This window comes from Cydia pomonella, chromosome 7 (assembly GCF_033807575.1).
Source record: "Cydia pomonella isolate Wapato2018A chromosome 7, ilCydPomo1, whole genome shotgun sequence".
NCBI classification, from domain to species: domain Eukaryota; kingdom Metazoa; phylum Arthropoda; class Insecta; order Lepidoptera; family Tortricidae; genus Cydia; species Cydia pomonella.
The window spans coordinates 8,444,709-8,467,333 of NC_084709.1; the positions used below are offsets into that span (position 1 = coordinate 8,444,709).

At 34.7% G+C, this 22,625-nt stretch overlaps 1 protein-coding gene across 13 annotated transcripts in view; it reads right to left on the reverse strand.

Annotated features, from left to right (window-relative positions):
* LOC133519756 (cAMP-specific 3',5'-cyclic phosphodiesterase) overlaps positions 1-22,625 on the reverse strand; it is a 588,515-nt gene that overhangs the window by 77,511 nt on the left and 488,379 nt on the right. For all 13 annotated transcript variants that reach the window (XM_061853844.1, XM_061853837.1, XM_061853836.1 and 10 more), the window contains one exon: positions 17-118. In XM_061853844.1, the coding sequence (XP_061709828.1) occupies positions 17-118 (102 nt within the window). The remainder of the gene's footprint in view (positions 1-16; positions 119-22,625) is intronic.

Genomic DNA, 22,625 nt, shown 5'->3' on the forward strand with positions numbered 1-22,625 from the left:
AGGAAGCTTTACTTACTTGGCGACTGGCACATTGGTGAGGGATAGGAAGTTTGTGCGCACGCTGCGCAGGCTCGCCAGCACCTGCGCGAACGGCGTCACGATCAGGTCTTCTCCATGACTGTGGACAAAAACAACACTGTTACAATTTATCCAAGTATTATTTTCCAAATTTTACAAAAAGAAAGAAAATTTATTTTTCTTACTACTATTGAAAATATGTAGGTGCGTAAATAAATAAACTAAACAAATTTAAGATGAAAAAACCTTAAATATCCTTCAATGACAAGATGTTTTAATATGAACAAGTAGACTTATTAGACGTTCGTATAAGGAAAAACTAAAATAAAGAGTTATTTAGTTAATGTGTTATATTGGCCATTAACATGACTAGAAATATGCAAAATGATGAGATGTTCTTTGTACTAAATGTTTTAGTTCCAGGAAGGAGGTTGGTTATGTGTTATCTTTCTTTATATACTTATTTACTAAATAAAGGAGAAGCATTGTTTGAATATGTGCACCTATTCTATAAAAGTTTGTTATCTATTCCTTCAAGGCACTTTAAAGATTTAAATTGCGTTTGTCGCGCTTGAAGTGACAAAATCAGCGCTTTCATTTTCAGGAAAAATACTCGAAGCCCGAATTTGGGCAAAAAATACTCTCGAAAGGTCGGAAATTAAAACACAAAGGGTAGATTAGATACTTCCGCTTCTTTGATGAAAATCAATTTAAGATAACAATACGACTGGAGTTCATAAAATACGATGACTATCGTATTCGACCAATAGAATGAAAAGTTGTTTTCATTCTTATTCTTTCTAGACTTAAAGAAATTTAGATTCTTATTTGGATAGCACGAAATTCTCCTAGGAGAGACTTAGGAAAAAGTGTTACCAGTTTAGTCTGGCCGAACCACCAAATAATGAATTTAAAAAACTTTTTTATTCTTGTACTTTTTATTATTGTTGTGATAGTCCGAGATCCCAGATCAGCCAGACCTTACTTATTATCTCATGAATAAAATGTATGGGATAATATAGTTTTAGGATATACTTTTAATGTCTGCATACTTGCTAACGGCCATTTGTCTGGTGCAAGGTGCTAATTCATTCATATTCATATTCATATATTTATTGATAAAAGTAATTACACGTCCAAAATACTTACACAATCGTATTACATTTAACTAAATGTAAATTGTAAAATTAAATCAATAAAATAAAATAAAAAAACAATTATAATTATAAATCGAATGTCAGCAATGAATACATTATAAAAATACAATAAATTATGACTTAATATTAAGATTAAAATAATTTGGTGCATAAATAATTTCTCAAATAAAAATAAAATAACATTCTCGATTAAAATACAGTAAACAGGTAAACACACTTAGACTATATATTTGCATTATGTGTGTGCATCAATGACACCTTGTCGAAGAATTCGTCTAAAGTCTAAAGGTTGGTAAAAATATTACTAACTTTTCTCAGTATTCTCATGGCTGATTTTTATGTATGTTTTAGAAAACATTGTTAAAAATTGATAATCAACATTGCCAGACCATTTCCGTCGGCGATAACTATTACCAGATGCTTTAAAACTGTCAAATAATATTTTAACTTTCCTTATATTCTCACTCTTGATTTCTATATATGATACTTAGGGAACTATAACAAACCATTTTGTAAGTAGCCAGATCAATTGCAGCCACATAAAATTTCACACAAATACACATTTACACTTTGTGTGGATCTGGGGGATGGTTGGGCCCTTCCAATTGATGTGGCTACTTACAAAATGTAATAGTAATAGTATTTGATCAATTTATTTATTTACTATATGTTATTATATAGTAATATTTCCCTGAGTATCATATATAAAAATCAAGAGTGAGAATTTAAGTATAGTTTCAATATTTTTTGACAGCTTTAAAGCGTCTGGTAATAGTTATCGCCGGCGGAAATGGACTGGCAATGTTGATTATCAATTTTTAACAATGTTTTCTAAAACATACATAAAAATCAGCCATGAGAATTTAAGAAAAGTTAGTAATATGTTTACCTAACTTTAGCACCTTGTACCGGACAAATGGCCGTCGGACCAATATAGCAAGTATGCAGACATTAAAATTACATACTAACACTATATTATCCCATACATTTTATTAATGAGAAAATAAGTAAGGTCTTGCTCTATGAAGTCGTTGGCCTTTGTATGTGGCGAGAGCGAAGTCCTATGAACACAGGTAGGATGATTGATGACTGTTTCTCCTAGCTCTAAAAGCATGCCGTCAAAGAATCGGTGTTTGAAAAACATCCTAAAAACAGTGTGTTTGAGAATGCCGAGTTTCCGAAATATTGCCTAGCCTGATACATATAAAAAAAGAACTAATATGTTAACTGACTGTTGTGTCGTTTTTATATTACGTCGTTGACGTCAATTTTAAAGATTAAAACAGGAATTTTAGCAACAGGATTTTTTTCAACAAACGAAGGCAGATAGTCTAAGAATCAATACGATGTTTTGTTGGATTTACAAGTGCTTCAAAATCTGTCATTTACAAGAACTTGAACGTTCAGAGGACTCAAGGATAGTTAGTTGTATATTTGACTCGCACGATCTCGTAAAGGCGAAATTTGGCGGCGATCAAGGCAAACCCGTTTCGAAGTTTAATTGACATTAAGATCAACGGCTATCTTCTATACCTCCCAAGTTGGGATGTCTTCGGGAAAGACTGGGATTGCTTAAAATGATAATCAACCAACATCGTTATCTATCAACAAGGTTCAGTGATAAACTAATTTAAACGGGTCTAGTCTATTCAATGAACATTCTCTATGCATAAATTATGATAGCATGCAATTTTAGTACCAGTAATTCGATCTCTACTAAGGACATTTAGGACTAGGAAGGTCTTCACTCTTTCTTGATTCTAAACACAAAAATGTTGTGTAAATTGCATTTCATAAAGACTCATATTATCTACCTTGCTTTAGATTGTCTAACTACCTACACAGAAATACGTACGTTCAGTTCACGAGCTAGGTAAAGATTTTTTTTTATTTTTCAAAAACGAATGAGATAAATACATTTTATCCACAAGAGTGTCAAACAAATTCGATGCACAATTTAAGTAGTTACCTCGTAGTGGCTGGTAGAATTGACTTTTAAGTGATCTTTCTTGAATGATACATCGTTGTAGTATTTTTCACATAGCTTGAATATGGTGCATCTCAAAACGAATTTTGCATTTAGGTTATACGAAGATGACAACTGTCACCATACCCAAGCTATAATACTATAATTGCGTTCATTTGGATTTGATTTGTAATATTTTACAGTTAGTATTTTTCCAGCGGTGGTGTGGTAAACATATATGACGTTTTCCAAACGGTACCATCTAGTCGGTTGTCGATGAGGTTGATTTTAAATTGAAGCTTTATGAAAATAGCGCCTTATTGACAGCCGACAATAAGTACCCTTTTGGTGGGAAATGCAACATGTGTGAATGTGTTTTTTCACTCGATGGCAAAGTTTGTAACCCTTGTGCCTTGAAACGCTCGCAACGTTCAAGATCCCACTTTTCTAGCTACTTACTCACTAAGCTCGTGGTTTAATTTTGGAATCTTTCGCTTGCTCGGGTATCAACATTAGCAAGATGAGTTAAACAACAACTTTTCCCCATTGTTAAACAAAGAAATGTTATCTACCCGTTCCTCCAACCTCTTACTTTTATCATCATCGTCCGTGTAGTAGCGCGCTAGACTTGCGTTTCATTTTTTAGAAGCTTTGTAAGAGAAAGGACATTAGTTCCTTAGTCACAAGTTAATTCTGTTACCTATCTTGATTTTTTCAGTTAGCAGGCGAATTATGGATGGCTTTATCCACGTGATAAAGAAGTGTCACTTTTTTATCACGCTGTCACGCAGACATACACAACCATAATATCTGTGCTGGTTGTAATACGTCACCACGTAATGAGTGTTGTATAAAAACACGTTTCTTAACATAGTAGCTGCTGTAGAATAGACAGTAAGATGAAACTAAAACTAGATGTACAGTCAGCAACAAAAGTAGCGGATGAAACAACGCGCCAAAAGTATCTGATATTCCGTACCTATAACTTTTCCAAATGTAGATAATTTTCTAAAATTCGCGTTCAAAAATATATTTTTTACAGTCTTAGTTGTTCTATATTAAAGACATCACTTTTTGGTTAAGCTGTTACAGAATAGTAGATATTTATGAAGCGTTATTTGATCCGCTACTTATGATGCTGACTGTAGAAGGAGAAAAGCGGTAAAAAAAACTGTTCGGTTCTGCGGAATTGCAGGTCCTAGGTGGTTTCATAAAAATAAAGCAGTAGTAGGCGATAGTGTTGGCCTAGGCTATCGCTATTGAAGCCGTTTCAGAATAGTGAAGTCTGCAAATGTGCGACTGGGACCAGAAGAGGTTGACAAAGCTAGTCAAAGTTTATGAAAAATATAGAGACATTTCCTCCTTTTCTTTGAACATTCATTGTCAACTGAACAGGTAGTTTGGCAGATAGTTCTCGATCAAAATTACTTAATTTGTTTTGTTTACAAATACTCTAGTTCACATCTCTGAAGGTTTTGAAATGGGCATGTTAATACATATTCTACAGCAGTTTAATAAAGTTGGTACAATAATGTGCGACAAAGTTTCTCAAAATGCCTTTGTCATCATTGCGAGTAGGTGGAGAGTGATCGAAAATCGATTAATATATTAGGAAGCTAGGAACCGACTAATTATATAGAGCAGAACCCAATTCTCCCAATAGGGTTGCTAAACCGTCGATATCAGGATAATCTTACTTGAAAGCTTGTGTCTCATATGCTTAATTATACTCGTATTTACCTACGAAACCTAAAAAGGAGTATATAGGTAAGGACGGGGCAAAAAGTTGTAGGGAAAACATTGTGAGGACACCGCACTAATCCCAATAAGGCCTAGTTTATCCTCGGTTTACTCTGGGTAGGAAGATCAGATGGCAGTCGCTTTTGTAAAAAACTAGTGCCTACGGATCTAGGGATTAGTTGCCAAAACGGACCCCAGGCTCCCATGGCCCGTGACAAAAATGCCGGGACAACGCAAGGAAGATGATGATGACGGAGATAAAAGTTACGGCTAACACAAATTTACGTATTTTATCAAAATAATTTAAAATTAATAGAAAATACTGTAAGATTGATAAGTATGCTACCTACATATATTTGGCCTAATATTTACATACTCATAATACTTGGTATGTATAGAAAACCCCTTGAGAGCAGTATCGCTCTGCATAATAGACCATTTAAACTCTTGCCGAGGACGGAGCGTGATAAACAATATCATATATATTATGTTAAATAGTCGTTCTTCATAATTGTTGAGAGATACAAGGTTTCCTCATATAATTACATTAGGTACGCAATCCTTTGTCTTTAGGTACAGTACTTCGTAAGGTGTTATCCAAAGGGTCTAGCAGGCTAAGGAAGGAGAAGTGGTTCCTGTGACGAATATCGTATTTTTATAATGTCATTTGTTGGCTATCTTATTATACATATAGAAACACCTTAACTGTCAGCTCCCTATCTTGAACCGTCACCGAGATAATGTCAAAAACGTCATTTTATGACCACATTTTGCAAAGTTTTCGAGCAACACCGGGAAGGGAGACGCCATTCATACTATTTCCCCTCTGCCGATTGGATTACAGATTGGATTTTGTATGTAGTGAGTGAGAATTGGCAGAATTATTTGGTCGGTAAGATATCGCTTAGGCTCCTCCCTTCCGCCGTGTCGGAAGCCGGTGTTGCTCGAAGTTCAAAGTCGTTTTTCTCCTGAACTATATAAGGTAGAACAATCAAACGAAATCATAGCTACATAAAGAAAGAGTAGGTGTATAACTCAGATTTTATAAAAATATTTAATTCCCTGAAAAAATCATTTTGACAGCTCTTTTGAACAAGTATTTGTAAAGGTACAACTATGGAAAAAATCACATACACTGCAAATAGTATTAGTTGCCATGCAAAAAATCAATTCATTAAAATTGGTGCAACATACTTAAGCAACTTACAACAACATACATAAACTTCGCATAGTAGTAGCTAATAATATTTGCAGAGTTATACTCCTACTCATTCTTTGTAGCTATGATTTGGTTTGGTTCCTTAGCCTGCTAGACCCTTTAATTTTATTAGAGATATTACATATTACTACTTGTACGTGTATGTATATCTCGTATCATTTTAATATATTTACAAAGGTTTCGACTCAAAGTAAATTCTCCAAGCTTCATTAACGAAAATCTTGATGATATTCGAAATAAAACCGATAAGAAAGGGATGGAGGTCGCATTTTAATTAACGAAAACCCGTTTTTAGAGTCAAAAGTTACGTAATCTTAATAATTACACGAAACCCGTGAACATTGATGACGGCTTATTATTGTATTAAGCTCGAAGACTTTACTGTTCTTGATAAATAACATTCTTGGTCAAAATCTCAATCGTTCCTCTTGGGAATGAAGAGTGGTGAAATTATTAATGCCAAGGTGCTTTCATTTCGGGACTTGGAAGTTCACACGGAATTGATTTTACGGGCTCTAAGTCGTGTGGAATTATATTTGGCTGTAAAGATTGGCGTGGCGTGCGAGTGTGACTGCCACTTTGCGAGTGTGGATTTATTAGTCCATGTTCAATGCATCGGATCAGAAACTTATAACAGTATCTACATATATTATACGTAGAGGAGAGTGGGGGAATTGGGAACGGCGGGTAATTAGAAACAGCGAGATATATAGTACTTCAGATTGTAGCAAAAAAATCTTGGGTATATTTCACACAAACATAAACAGGTCTTCATGTGTCTAAGTGATTGTAAGATTCGGAAGCTGTGGTCACAATTATCCGAAAAAAATATTTTCAACTTTTGTTATACCTAAATTATAATTTTTATCATACATCATGATAGATGCATGCAATGCAAGCATGGAATTTTTGTAGTTGAAGACTCAAAATTTTGTTATCTTGTATTTGGTACATATATGCTTTCAAACCCGAGGTGGTATCAAGTTAACCAAAAATACAATCATGAGTGATGATCATTTTGATCGATATTAAGTCCCGGATAGACGTGCGAGTAAGTTCGCGAACTTACAGCTCGACGACCTTTTTTGCTCGTGTGTGAGCCTAAGTACGCGTACTTTACAAGCAAAAAAAGTCGTCGAGCCATAAGTTCGCGAACTTACTCGCCCGTCTATCAGCCACTTTAGTACTTGGGGTAATTAGAAACTAAGGAACTGGGTACGTTCCCAAATACCCCTTGCATTCTTAATGATTCCTACTACGAGTACCTACATAATGATTAAAAGTCCAACATATTTCAATTTTGTGTTTTTTTTGTATTGCTTGAGATTTCTAATTACCATACCATACGGATTCGGGTAAATAGGAACGGCAATGTTTTTGATTTCGTCCCAATCTAGTATGAAGTTTATTTAAAATTATTATTTTATTAAAAGTGAATTAACTGGCGCGAAGTGGCGCAGGATAAGGCAGAGTGGCGCTCTCTTGTATCAGAGGCCAAGATCCTGTTTGGGTCACTGAGCCAGTGAAATTAATGAATGAATGAATGTTATTAAAATTAGATAGGTAGGATAGGTAAATGTAAAAAATGATTCGGTTTCTGACATTTTTATTTATTTTTAAAGTGTTTGAAGTTAAGTGTTCCCAGTTCACCCCCTTTCTCATACCTAAAGCGGTTGGTTCGAGTTCTTGGAATAGTTGCGATGAAAAGATGTCACTTTTCCGAACTTCTTGGCCGTAATCAAAGGATTGCAATCTCCGCAGCAGTAATAAGGTCAATCCATACTTCAAAGGTGAACTTTACCATTAACCTAAGGTTAACCGGTTAAACCTGGAGTTACCATGGTTACCAGTACATAGTAAACTTGACACTGGGTTAGCGGTTTAACTGGTCAACCCCGGGTTAGTGGGATGTTGCCAGTGGCGCTAAGAGATTTTTAGGTTTAACTATGTATGCATTCAAAAACTTAAGGTAGGTACTTGTTGCACCTATATATATGTAAGTACGAGTATGTAACTAATATCACAAAAAATAGAGATATAAATAAAATACTTCAAATAGTAACCGGAGATATTAAATAATCCGTAACGCCAGTATATATATAGTCAATAAGGTGCAATTGGGGTAACTTCAAAAGTAGGTTTTTTTTGGAAACACTGGGCAAGATACTTCGGTAAGCGTTGCAGTAACGTTAGTGTTGCCGAAGTGTCACTATCTAATAGATCAAAGGCCAAAGGTGGCATTGTTTCGAGCGATGGCGCCACAACCTTTAGTCTATGCCCGGTAAGACGGCGCCACTTTTTGATATTTAACACATATCAGTGAAAGAATAAGGATCAAAGACAAATGGCGTTCTAAAAGTTTTTATTCTGTGTCTAAAGATTGTAGTAAATTTACTGTGGCTACAAAATTTTCTTTGACAATCCACCTCTTATTTCAAATTCTCTTCGGTGTTGCTAACTTCGTTGTATGAAACTCTTCTGGTTTAGTAAATATAAGTAATTTATAAAATTACCCTGCTTTCAGAGTTATCCCCATTCATCTTATTCAATAAATAACACTTTCAAATCTGTCAATAAATTATTTTGATTTTTATAAATACAACAAGACAATAAGAATAAATGGAACAATAACACTTTAGTTAATTTGGAAAATTCAGATTAATCGGGAGATGACATACCTACGAGTAGTACACTATAAAGCAATAATAAATGGTTGGCATCTATTTTGGACGTGAATTCTGAATTCCCTCTCTGTTTTCTATTTAAATATTTATAGTCTCGCACGCAAACTCAAAAGCTAGCAAAAATATAACAAGTGCGTTGCCCCCAATATTTTTAAAGGTAAATGCTAAAGCTAGTTTATAGGAACACACAAAAAAAACTGTTATTGCGTACGTGCTCCTGCGCATGAAAGTATAAACATAGTGTGTTATGTCCTGTAATTAATCCTACTATTTTACGTAGTTGGTGTCGAGGTGTTTTCAGTAGTATTTTGGTGAGTTTGTGGTTCAGTTCCGGTAGAAAATCCTTGGTCTGCCTACATGTGTCCATTTCATTCCAGTATTTATTGTGCAGTTGTCTGTGATGTAGGTCTAGCTGGTTGTGTATATAGGATATTGGTAGGGGTATGATGGGCTCGGGTCCATATGCCGGCGTTTCTGAGCCTTTCCTGGCCAGTTCGTCCGCTGCATCGTTTCCTCTTGATCCACTATGCCCCTTTATCCATTGAATTGTTACTTTGTTGCCTTCTTTGCTCACTTCCGTGAGGCTTCGATGACATTCGAGTATGAGCTCTGAATTAATTTTGTCGCTGCATAGCGCTTGTAGTACTTATTTACTGTCTGACAGTATTAGTATATTTTCGTGTTTCACCTGTCGTCTTGTTATAGCATTGCAAGCTTCTATTATTCCCACACATTCAGCTTGGAATACCGTGTTAAGTTCTCCCAGGGGTTTTGAGATGTGTATGTTCAGGTCCTCCGAGAAGACACCACATCCTGTCCCTTCAAATGTTTTTGAGCCGTCTATGAATATTCTTAGGTTTGTGTTCAAGTGAAGGTAATAAGAACCCAGTTATCTCAGCCAAGAGTATCGCTATCAGCGAGAAAACCGAAGAGAAGTTTTGACAAAAATATATAAATTTACACGCAACTCAGCAGTAGCTTAAAGGTCTATCTAATGAGACGCCTTACTCCGTTTACAAAAATATCATGAATTCTACCAATTATACTCGTGTTACAAGCTTCATTAATTGAGGGAAGGTAAATACTGCGCAGGTATCACGATAAATAATGGCTTGTAAAAGCGCTGCTGCAAAGGCGCATGTTTTTCACGTATGTACTCGTATTAATAAACATTAAACCCAATTAATTTTTAGGGCTCATTTAGACGGTGCGACAACTCGCATGAGAGTTTCACTACAATGCGGTATTTGTTCGGTCGGCCGGATTGGTTGTAACCTCAATAGTCCGCAATGTAACTAAAATCGTGCCGTTTAAATCAGCCCTTAGCCTAATATCCATAACACCTTCAGTAACATAAATGTTTACAAGCATACAACTTCCGTAATCGTTTTATTCTACAACCGGTATAAAAAAGACGAACATGTGATTATACAGAAAATCTTAAAGTGGCCAAGAGTAAATAATTGCCCGCCACAAAAAGCCGGCTAACGTGTCAGGTAAATAACGACATGCGGACCTATTATTGTCCTACGTAGTCAGTGTAACTACAGCGCATTTGAGCCGAGTATACAAATGCGAGCTAGGACACTGGGAAACAATACACGACATTCCTAATACATAAATGTCGACGTAAAATTTCGGACAATGTAACAATATAACAAACGGAGTATAAACAGATGGACCTACCGAATAGAATGGACGATAAAAGCCCGCGTAGCCATCTCTCTCCAAGTTAGTACGACAGTGACAGTAGCGTTTCGTTTGCTACGGAGCGTTAACGACTGGCATGTTGCATTGCAAGACAATCCTTTTTAGGGTTCCGTAGTCAACTCGGAACCCTTATAGTTTCGCCATGTCCGTCTGCCTGTCTGTCTGTCTGTCTGTCTGTCTGTCCGAGGCTTTGCTCCGTGGTCGTTAGTGCTAGAAAGCTGAAATTAGGCATGGATATATAAATCAATAAAGCCGATAAAGTCGTACAATAAAATCTAAAAATTTAATTTTTTTAGGGTACCTCCCCTACACGTAAAACGGGAGGGTGATTTTTTTGTTGCTTTAACCCTACAGTGTGGGCTATCGTAGGAAAGGTCTTTCAAAACTAACAGGGGTCTTCAACAAACATTTTTTGATAAAGTGAATATATTCGGAGATAAATGCTCCGAAAGACAAAATAAATGTGTCCCCCCCCCCTCTAACTTTTGAACCATAGGTAAAAAAAATATGAAAAAAATCGTAGAAGTATAGCTTAAGAAAAATATTAAATGGAAACTATAGCGGACACGATCACTTTAGCTATTTTTGAGTAATCGCAAAAAGTTTTGCCTTCATAGTAAAAAGACGTAAATTCACAGTTCACCCTTGGTTTACAACTACTATACTTTAAGCTCCAGTTTAGCTTATTGTGATGGAAGAGTAACTAAACCGGTTTTTCTAATTGAACATATAGGGCCTCATGGAAGAATTTTTGCAAAGATAGAAAGAACTATATAACTGTATGAAAATAATTTAATCATATTTGAGTTTCGGGCACGATTTCATTTGTTTCAGTTAGTAAGCTCGAAAGTCTGTACTCGGCTTAAGAACCACTTCATTTATATTCTTCCTTATTAACAGTGGCGCTAAAAATAACGTGCAAGAAGGCAAGGACATGCGACCACTAGCGCCTTACAATGTCTTTACAATCAGGAGTAACTAGCTAACTAGGTTATACATTTTGTGTCCTCTTTTTTGCTTGTATTTACGTGCATAAAAGAATTAAGGTTATTTGTTTAAGTATTTCAAAATAACCAACATTTACATTGCAAAAGAAAATGTGATATAGTTAAGACTGTCGGTTTTCTGGAAGATAGTAATATTATTCAAGATACTGTTTACTATGTAACTATGCTCCAACATTTATGGGCGAAACTCAAGCTTCGTTATAAGAGAACAACTTCGGGATAGTTACGAGAGAAATAATACATTACCCACTCAACTGGATTGTATTAAGGCAGCGAGAAAATGTGTATTAGCCAAAATAGCCATTTAGATGGAATAATAAGTTTTCGGTTGGATTTTTAGCTATTATAGTTTGAGATAGGTAGATAGAAAAATACTTCATTAGGTAAACTTAACTAAGATTAGCAAAATCTCTCCCCTTTTCAAAAATCAGCTGAAACTATACTTTCTATTTCTACCTTAAGTTGCCATTTTATATCTTGTATATGTGTAAGTATACATTTATATATCATAATATTGTATATTTATTAGTGTATTAGGTATTGTTTTAATACTTATATAAGTAGTATGTGTGTTTGTGTTTAATAGTTTCCATATTTACATAGCTCCTTGCACTACCTGTTGACTTTTGTATGAGTTCTAAATTTCCTGCTACCTAAAGGTTGTCTGGAAGAAATCGCTTTAGCGATAAGACCGCCTGTTGTTACCTGGTTCTATTTTCCTTTAAAATTTATTTGTAGTTTTACATGTATGTAAAATGTATAATTGTTGGTGCAATAAAGAATATTTACTTACTTACTTAAGAAGTTTAAAAGTGAAGTTCTCTAGTTTTGATTTTAGTTTTAATTTTGAGTTTGGTCTTGGAACATGTATGAACCTACTAATATACTATTATTTTAATAGAATTACATATTCATAAAGTTCGTTTTTTGTATTTTCAATTTTGTATGTCGTATGTAATAAATGTTTTCATTAAATGATGCATAGTAACAATTCTGAACGACGTAGGTATGTATTTTGATTACATGTACGCAAGTTAATAAGCTTATAAAATATCAACTATACAATATCACGAATATGTAATCTGCGGATACGAGACGGGACTATAAAGATAAAGCATGATAATCTTGCCGACAAAACAAAATTAAAATCAGATAAGTGACGAAATTGTCTAGCAAATTAAATGATTTAAATGCTTAAATACGTAAAAATAATCAGATACCTACACTAGACCTAATTCCATCCATATTTAATGGATTGCATTTCATTAGTTTTACATACACTACATCGGTAAATTTTATCTCAGACTTTTTATTTTAGGATCTACTGAACGTTCAAAATTAATCCTAGGTATGCGTCTGTTATCAAAACGCTCCTGAAAATTGTGGTTATTTGTTGTACACTTTTCTGTATCCATTGCTTTAACTTTCATTTGTTTTTTATTATTAAGTAAATAATTATATATTTGCTTTCAAAAGTATACTTAAAACCCTTGGAGCTATCCGGACTACGTTGAGACTGGAACTATGAAATATTATCTTCATTATGTTCCAAATGTTGGATTCAGGGGTTGCAAATAGTCCCACGCGACGAAAGGTAGATATAATTACTTTTAAAAATGACGCAGCGAAATAAAGGCGCTTAAGCCTACAGCTGTATCTTAAAATAAACCGTAATTGAACTCAATAAAAGCTTTACCAAACTGCGCTATTGACGTCGAGTGATCGCTAATTGCGTACTCCAGCCCCTTTGTATGGCGTTTGTTATAAAATATTCAAGCAAAATCAATATTGAGATACGTTGTTAGTTAATGAATGGCTGTTACTATTTAAGACGTGAGTGGACGTATACATTGAAGCCAGAGTTTTGAATTATATCATAAAGGTTGCCTTAGTATTGACTATTACATTTTTCTAAGTACCTAACTATATCTCGATTTCATATTGATAAATTCACGATTTTAAGGTCTTACAGTGTACTAAATTACTCAATATACAATACATACATCAGTTGGCTTTGTACCGCCCGTTGAGACGTATATACCTACCTCATTTAAGTAAGAATATCTTGTCTTTGAAATAAAATTAAACCGTAATAAACGAATACTTGTTTTCTGTCTTCAAATAGTAAAAGTAATTTTGCCAAACTTACGGCTCAGCATCCAAGACCGATCAAAATGTTAATTTTGTTGGAATTCCTTAATTTAGTGTTCTAATTTGGACGACGGCGGGTATGCCAAATCACGTACGGACGGTAAATTGAATACTGATTCCTATTTTACGACATATTTTGCACAATTCGTCATGTAAACAATTTTATTACGGGTATAATATAGCACAAATGGGGGATAAAAGAATTTGATTTTGTAAACTCATGTCAGTAGCCGGCTGTGTAGCTTTGCTAGCTTCGACAACCCAGAAAATTAGATTTTGTGTATAATATTGATTACGACCGCTGTACTTACTAACTACATATATTAATATAATAATAAACCTCTTTATTACCATAATGAATAACTTATTGAAATAAATATTTGCATGTATAATTTAATTCCTAATTAAATTATTATTTAATCGTGAATACTTATTATCTGTCATATAGTAAACATTCGAATTTTGTAAGATTATTGTAATAATCAATTAATAAAATCATTAAATATGGACCCTTCAACGGGTACAGGCCTTCTCTGTTTTCCTCCACGTCTGTCTATCCTGTGTTATGCGATCGAGTTACTGCGGGCTTTTCTTATGATTTCACTCCATCCCTTACTCTAACCCTCCAGCTCCACTACATATATAATATGTAAATTGTAAGTACTAAGTAAGTATTTATTTATAAAAGCGGGGACAAAAGAGCACAATTGTTCCCGTCGGGTTTTTCAATGACAAAAGGCCTTTAAAATAATGTTACATGTTAGAAAAATTTAAACCCAACATTCATTATGTTCATAGCGGTGTAATAAACGTCAATAATATGTTTACACTTTATTTCATTGTAAAGGAAGATAATATATATAAACTAATTTTTAAGTTGACTATGCAGTACAAACAATGAACCCAAGCAGTAGGTTAAAAAAAAAAGAAAAATCACGACATGCACACAGATCCTTTAGATAAAAATATAGGTACTTTAGACAAGAACGACCTGCCGAACTATGCTTGTAAAATATAGCTATTTAACTATTATAAAATATCTAATCGGAAATACCTACTATATAACGAACTGAGCAAGGTTACCTCACCTTAAATCAGAATTTATTTGTCCATAGCCAGTATTTAACAAACGTGGGCCCCAATTAAAATAATCTCTTGGTTTGCGAATTTAGGAGGCAAATATTTGAGAGAATTTAAGATGAAATGAATAAGAGGGTCCGTCTGAAATGACAGATAAGGAACAGATCTTCATCCATAAAGTTTGCATAGCAGTACATAAAATAATAATAATAATGGAAAACTACTGCAACCTGCTATCCAAACGAGTTTTAAAAATACCTGTTCCTAGGGTAAATACTGTTTGGTAGACGCTTCAATGATGTCCTCGGCTCTACAATTTATCATGCTGTCACTAAGTGTCTTGGCAAAGTTATACTTCATAGTTCTGTCAACGATGCCAAAAACTAGTTTTAACTGGTTATCTTCACTGACCTGAGGCTCTGCTGATCAAACTAGTTTAAGATATATATATATATATATATATATATATATATACAGTCTTATAATCGGTTTAACATTGAACCCCAAATGATATACTTACTGATCTCCCGCAATACAGGCCTGGCCTAGTGCCCTGGAATATCCATGTTTGAACTGATATATATGCGAATGACGATTAATATTTGCTCTTAAGCGATTTCTGTTCCCTTTTTTATGTGCAATAAACACATAGATGTAATGACTATACTAGAGTATACTCTATCGATTTTGGTTTATATTTTTTTTTACTGATTTGTGAATTTGAATATAATAATAGCTATTTTTTCATAATAATTGTTATTCTATTATGAAGTTTATATATGCATGTACGTGTTATGTATGTATATTTATAGCACCGGTCTTCAAAGAACAAAGATTACAAGCTAAAAACAAAACAAAACCAGTTCTGACAAAACTTCCATTATGTTGTCGTACTATGGAATCACTTAAGAAAATTGCTTCAAAACTTTAAGCGGAAAGCCTTGAAAATCCGACTTCGCAGCATTGTTACAAGACAAAGTCATCTGCTCAGTTTCCGAACCAAGTGTCCCTTATATATTGAATTTTGAACCTTTTAGTAAAGAAGCTAAAGGTGGCTTTTAGGATGAGCTTTCCATACTAACGAAAGTGTTGATCATTTTGCATAATTAATAACTACTGGATCTATTATTTGATTCTATTAGTAGTGTTAGTTAAGTTTCTTATACCGCTTGTTGTTATTATAATTCAATTTGATATGGTGGTACACCAGCACAGATCCCAGCAGCATTCTTACCAATAGTAGGTACACTGTTCTGTAAAGCCTGTATTTTAATGGGGGTAAGAAATAAAATATGAATATTATACCGTTGTATAACTGGATTTCGCATTCAAATGTATAAGTAATTTCAATATACCAAAGATGTTGACACGTATTACTTTTAGGAAGTAACTCGTACTTTTTCTAAAATGTACCTATTTATTTTTCAAATGACTCTGACTAGTAGAGCAAGAGCGCTGGTGGTCTAGCGGTAAGAGCGTGGGACTTTCAATCCGGAGGTCGCAGGTTCAAACCACGGCTCGTACCAATGAGTTTTTCGGAACTTATGTACGAAATATCATTTGATATTTGCCAGTCGCTTTTCGGTGAAGGAAAACATCGTAAGGAAACCGGACTAATCCCAACAAGGCCTAGTTTACCCTCTGGGTTGGAAGGTCAGATGGCAGTCGCTTTCGTAAAAACTAGTACCTACGCCAATTATGGGGATTAGTTGCCAAGCGGACCCCAGGCTCCCATGAGCCGTGGCAAAATGCCGGGATAACGCAAAGAAGAAGACTCTGACTGGTAGAGAATGCCTCATGGCATTAAATTCGCCTTGTACTATATGGTTTTCTTTTGTATGTACAATAAAGATTAAGTAAATAAATAAATAACTCCTAAGGGACTCCTCCTTCTTGTGAAATTGAATTAAGTGAAATGCTACGAAATACTTACAATTTACACACAAAGATCTCTGATGAAAGTGATGAATATACCTTTAATTTCAATTAGTATAATTTATTTATAGCTTTTCATTGTACATACCTCATTTTCTTGTATACACCATACGTTTATGTAAAGCATTTAACATACCACAACAATTGAAATTTCTTTCATATTACGGGTTTCAGAAGAAGCCAACGTATCATATTTTTTACTTTGAAATAAAGTAGAAACGTCATTTTAATGATATTTGTCATATGTCTATGACTACGTTTCGTTACTGATGAAAGGCAAATAAAGAGGTTTCACTTTATATATTACTTAGACTCTGACCACGCTAACTTTGTACAATTGCCAAGTAAAGATACTAAGAATGCACATTTCACAGTCAAATTGTAAGGATCCGCCGTTTACAAACGGCGTCGTCATTTTATAAACGTGAAACGTTATGCAAATTGTTACTGCGTTCAATATTGTCAACGTCAAAGGTGATGATTGTCTAAGGGTAATCATGGTTTGCTGTTTTATACCACACCATCCTCAGCGTCACCAAAATCTCAAGGTCGCCCAAAACCAAAGCTGCCGAGCCGAGTGTAGTGACCGTGCTTCGTCACGCGAGGGCCGAAGGGCTGCTTTTCCGTTGCGACGGAGCCACCCAGATCCAAAAGCCTCCCCCCCCTCCCCCCGCGCTTTGAATAAGTTCGACGAACTCCAGATGTGATGGACATTCCGGCGTTTTTCATTTATTTGATGTGCAGCGCGACGCGTGTTAAATTAAAGAACTAGGTAATTCGAGCAAAATGCCCCACGGCTCTTTGCAAACGGCGCTGTTAATGTCATAAGTTATTTTACAAAATGCAGACTTTTTTACCTTCGGCAATTCGCATAACGTTTCACGTTTGTAAGATGACGCCGTTTGTAAAAGGCGGAATCTTACAATTTGCCTGCGAGCCTGCGACACATACATTACATACAATACATATACGACTATAGACAATTATGAAATCAACCACAGTGTCCGGTCGAGAGAAAAAAAAATTTTAGATGAAGTACGTGTACGTGATATTTTATCAAAAATTATCCACCAAAAGTTGAGTCAGAACGTGTGAATGTAAAATATATTGGAGGTTGTATATGTGTATGCTGGCATAATAGTAAACTTATTACGACACATATATGACACCCGTTTGAATTTGTTATGTTTTTGTACAGCTGTCTGATGTCAATCACTTGCAATATAATATTCACCACGAGAACTAGTGTTTTAACTATCAGCTCCACTATTCTGCTAAAGAGCCTAAACTCGGATTCTTCCAATAAAATATACATACATATTATTGCATATGAACCCATATTACTGGAGTTCATTCCCCTTCATACGATCCTCATGAAAACAATTACCAAAACAAATATCCCAAAATTAAAAAATATTAGGTGCTGTGGCCAAATCACCTGTGATTTATTAGCTTTTCCATTTCGAACCTTTTTGTTTATTATTCCAAACAATTTATGTTTGGGCTGAAAACAAATTAGCTTTATTAGAAATAAAACTGAAACCACTGTGAATGAAGGCTATAAATTTAAAAGTACCCAAGAACGTCAAGTTTAAAACAAAGTATTAAATACTCTGAACCATAATTCCACAATGAAAAGGTTGTATAGAGCCTTCTTAGAATTTACAACTAGACAGGATCGTATATATTGAAACATAATTCCTGTAAATTTTACAGGAATAACATTTTTAACATCCTATAATTATAATGTCCTCGATCCGGGCAATGTGCTCGTTTTTACATAACCATGAAATAGAACTCGTTAACCTTTGCCTCAATTTTAATAACGCCTTATTCGGAAACGGCAGCGACCGAACATAAACACTGTGCTTTAGTACTCTGTTCAATGTCCTCGTTATTATAATAAGTCTAACAGCGTGTAGTGTGTTTACATACCCGCCCGGCTACCAACATGGTAATAGTTAGCGCTCCGTAGAGAACGAAATGCAACTGTGACTGTCGCACTAATATGGGAGAGTGATAAAGAGAGATGTTGCCTACGCGGGCTGATAATTATGCAACAGAACTAAAACCCTACAGAAACAACGTTGTCATAAATAAAAATAACTTGTTATTAAATGATAGAAAGATACCTAATGGACCAGTTTAAATAATTGAGCTCCACAATAATCAAATTAAACGATTTAAAACAGGTTATTAATTTGATCTGAAGTTGTTATGGTATGATTTATCAGTGTCAAAAGTGACGTTTCTTAAATTAAAAAAAAAACACTTGACCCTGACATATCGTATCCATAACAACACTAGATCAAATTCATACCTAACCTGTTATTTCAATCAGAATACGCCTCCATGTCACGACAATAGTATTTGAAGCCAAGGCAGTGCCAATTTTAGGCTCATGAGAAACCTAATTTACAAAATTAGATGTTCGTATAAGTAAGTCTGGGGATGAAGGTATAAATAATAAGAATGTCACATCACAATGCAGAAGTCAGTGACAGGTAGGAGGGTGAAAATTGGTTTTATGGGGCACTGAAGGAAACGGAAATTACACGTAAAGAGCGCGAAGCGGGTAAAAGAGCAGAGGGCACGCCTGGAACAATTATGTCATGTTGGAAAAATCTATTTACAGTTTGTTAATAAATATAACAGCAACTACAATTTACTCAGGTAAGGATATACTTACCTCGGTACTATTACCGAGTAGCTTTCTTCGTTCTGTGAGGATTTATAATAGTGAAAGGTAGAACATAATGCAAAGCACGCACTATGTCTTCATACTTGGTAGGCAATAAATACACTTTAAACAAAATAAATGTTAATTACACCAAGAATGACAGCAGGTCAGCAATTATGCAAGTTAAATATCACAAGAGCATAAAGTTGCTCAAATGTACTTATGTTAATAATTTTTATAGTGAATATTCCACGAAGAAAACCATAATTACTCCGGAAGGTAATTCTTTGTGTTATAACTCTCTTTATGAATAAGTTGATGGCCTCGATTAGAAAAACCATTATTTTATTTGTTGCAAAAATAAATTACAGTTTTCGATTATACCTAGTTTACTATCATTTTTATTCATTTTTTTACGTAAATTTTAAACAAATCATCAAAAATACGTAGGTTGTTTCCCACGATATCTACGGTGAACCAGCAGACAGCTTTGAAAGCAAGTAACAAAGAGATTTTATCGATAAAATAATAAATACGAAAGTATTGAAAATTATTAAATTCCGTGTTTAACCTCTACGTACTTCCATGCAATTACCAGGAAGAACTTCATAGAAGTGACCGACATACTCGTACTTGTAATAACTAGCGTGGACAGTGGGTCGTACCTAGTTTTCGATGGCAATGTGTGTTTATGTTTAATAAAAAAAAACATAGTCGAAGGTATGGGTAATACACTATTTGGGAAGCAAATGCATTACAAACACTCTAATATTATATACAAATATGCCTACATATAGGCTACCTAAATATTTTATTTATATAAATAATTTCTAAGGTCAGAGTACTCTAGAATTAAACTTAGATAAGATATTTCAAAGTTTAAAAACACTAAAGGAGTGAAAACGTTCCGTAAACACATTCAAAACAACGTTCCTACTTGAGAACAAACCAAGCAAAGTTTATTTTACACTACAAGCACACATAAAGAAAGACATCAAAATAAGGACAACTCAAAATAAAAAAATGGTAAGCTACGATCCAATTAAACTGGTTTTATCGCAAAATCTGATTGGCCGTTGGCTATGAATATAATTATTTCATCAACGTGTTTTTCAATGTACACTTCTCAATTGGTGCGCATCGTAAAATTATGTTTATAAATTACTACCATTTAACAGTTTGAATGGTACAATAAGATACTTTTAAAAACTAACAACATAAATTAGTAATTGCTAGTGAATCTTTGGTAAATATACGTATAATGTGAACAATTAGCATATAATAGTGTAATTTGCATGTATCGATATCGATTGCAGAAAGAAAACGGTTTTTTAGGATTGGATAAATATTTTATAAGATAGGCCAGGAAATGAATGCTCAAAAAATTTTTTTAACTAGTTCTAACAAAGTAACAGAGTCAAAAATTTTATTTCAAGCATTTCCCTCTATACCTCCTTATTGCTTGGCCTAAGACTGATATAAACATTTTCAATATAGGTGGTTATCGATAAAGATACTGGAAGGACATCCCTAGTTAATTTACAATTTTTTGTACTAAAGTCCTATTGTCTTGATGAATTGGTAAGTAGAGTCGGACCACGCTAAGTTTCCATGCCAAGTGCTACGTCAAGTATGCAGCTTACTAGGATACGAGTATGTACTATGCATTCTCACTGCCAATATTGAGCAAAGTTTAGCTTGGTCTGAGTATAGTACCCGCTCGCTGGGCCAAGTATGAAATGATAGTATAATCAGATTATTTTTACAGTCGACGCAACCTAAGATCATCCATTCCTCTATAGGGATGATGCTAATCGCCGGATCTGTGTTTTGTGATATAGGTTCAACACATTATCATTCTGTACACGACTAACCTATACGCCCGTATCGCTAGCGCCTGCATGGTGCATACAATTAGCGTCAATTGCTTGTAAAAGAAATGGAAACAATGTTCTATTGTTCGATACCAGCCCTTTAACCTAGTTAGCTATCGTTTCTGCAGTAAATAATTTGACTATGTTCATTGAATATTAATTATAAGCTGTTTTAATTGTACTTTGAAAAAAAAAAAACATTTGGATCATCACCGTGACGTATTTGTAATGCAGCGTGGCGCGTTCGTAAGGATCAAATGAAGGCCAATGATAGAGATACTTAAGACCTACCGATTTGACCCCATATATGTTCAGTGATCAATAATGGTTTCGGAGAAACCTGCTGAACAAGTTACTGGTTGTTGAACTGACTACAGTTGGCTAAAGATGTTTAGCTGTTTGCAACAACTGATTTTTAATATGTTAAACAAGTCAAAATCAAATATGTAAGTAAATAACTGTTAGTCCAAAACTTCAATAAAAATATCAGCCCGCTACCTCAAAATAAGAGACAGAGTAAAGTAAAAAAATTTAGTTTTTTTTTGCTTTGATACAATATGATTTATTTGAAGTACGCTATGGATAAATGGGGTAGTTATCGAGTTCAAGGTTGCGCCCACTCGCGATGCCTCCAGGTGATCGATTCTGAATCGCTGCCGTTCGTTATTCGCGATGAGTATCGATGTTGACATCAGATACAACCTTACATCTATTCATATTATCTTTTCTCGGTTCAGATGACGTCTCTGTACAATGTATGAGGGGGAAACGTGATCGGTTTATCGGTTCGCTTCAGAGGGAAAGACCCTTGAAATAAGATATCGACAATATTATTTCCTAGAGCAGGAAAATATTCAGGTAAAGTTCAAATGTATTTGGAGTTGAAGTATAGACGTTCCTTGGCTATACATTTCAAAGAATAACAAAGTGCGAATTCCAGTTAGTATCTCTTTATAGTATTAAATCTTCTTCTTCCTCATGGGAGCCTGGGGTCCGCTTGTCAAACTATTCCCAAGATTTGGCGTAGGCACTAGTTTTTACGAAAGCGACTGCCATCTGACCTTGTAACTCAGAGGGTAAACTAGGCCTTGTTGGGATTAGTCCGGTTTCCTCACGATGTTTTCCTTCACCGAAAAGCGACTGGTAAATATCAAATGATATTTCGTACATAAGTGTCGAAAAACTCATTGGTACGAGCCGGGGTTTGAACCCGCGACCTCCGGAGTGCAAGTCGCACGCTCTTACCGCTAGACCACCAGCGCTATTAAAGTATTAAATAAATACGAATAATACGAGTAACAGCACGAATCAAGAGTTGACAAAAGAAAATCAGTTAAAAATTAGTTTATAAAATAAGTTTGATTGAGTAAATACTTGTCAAACGCTCTTCAAACACTACATTAC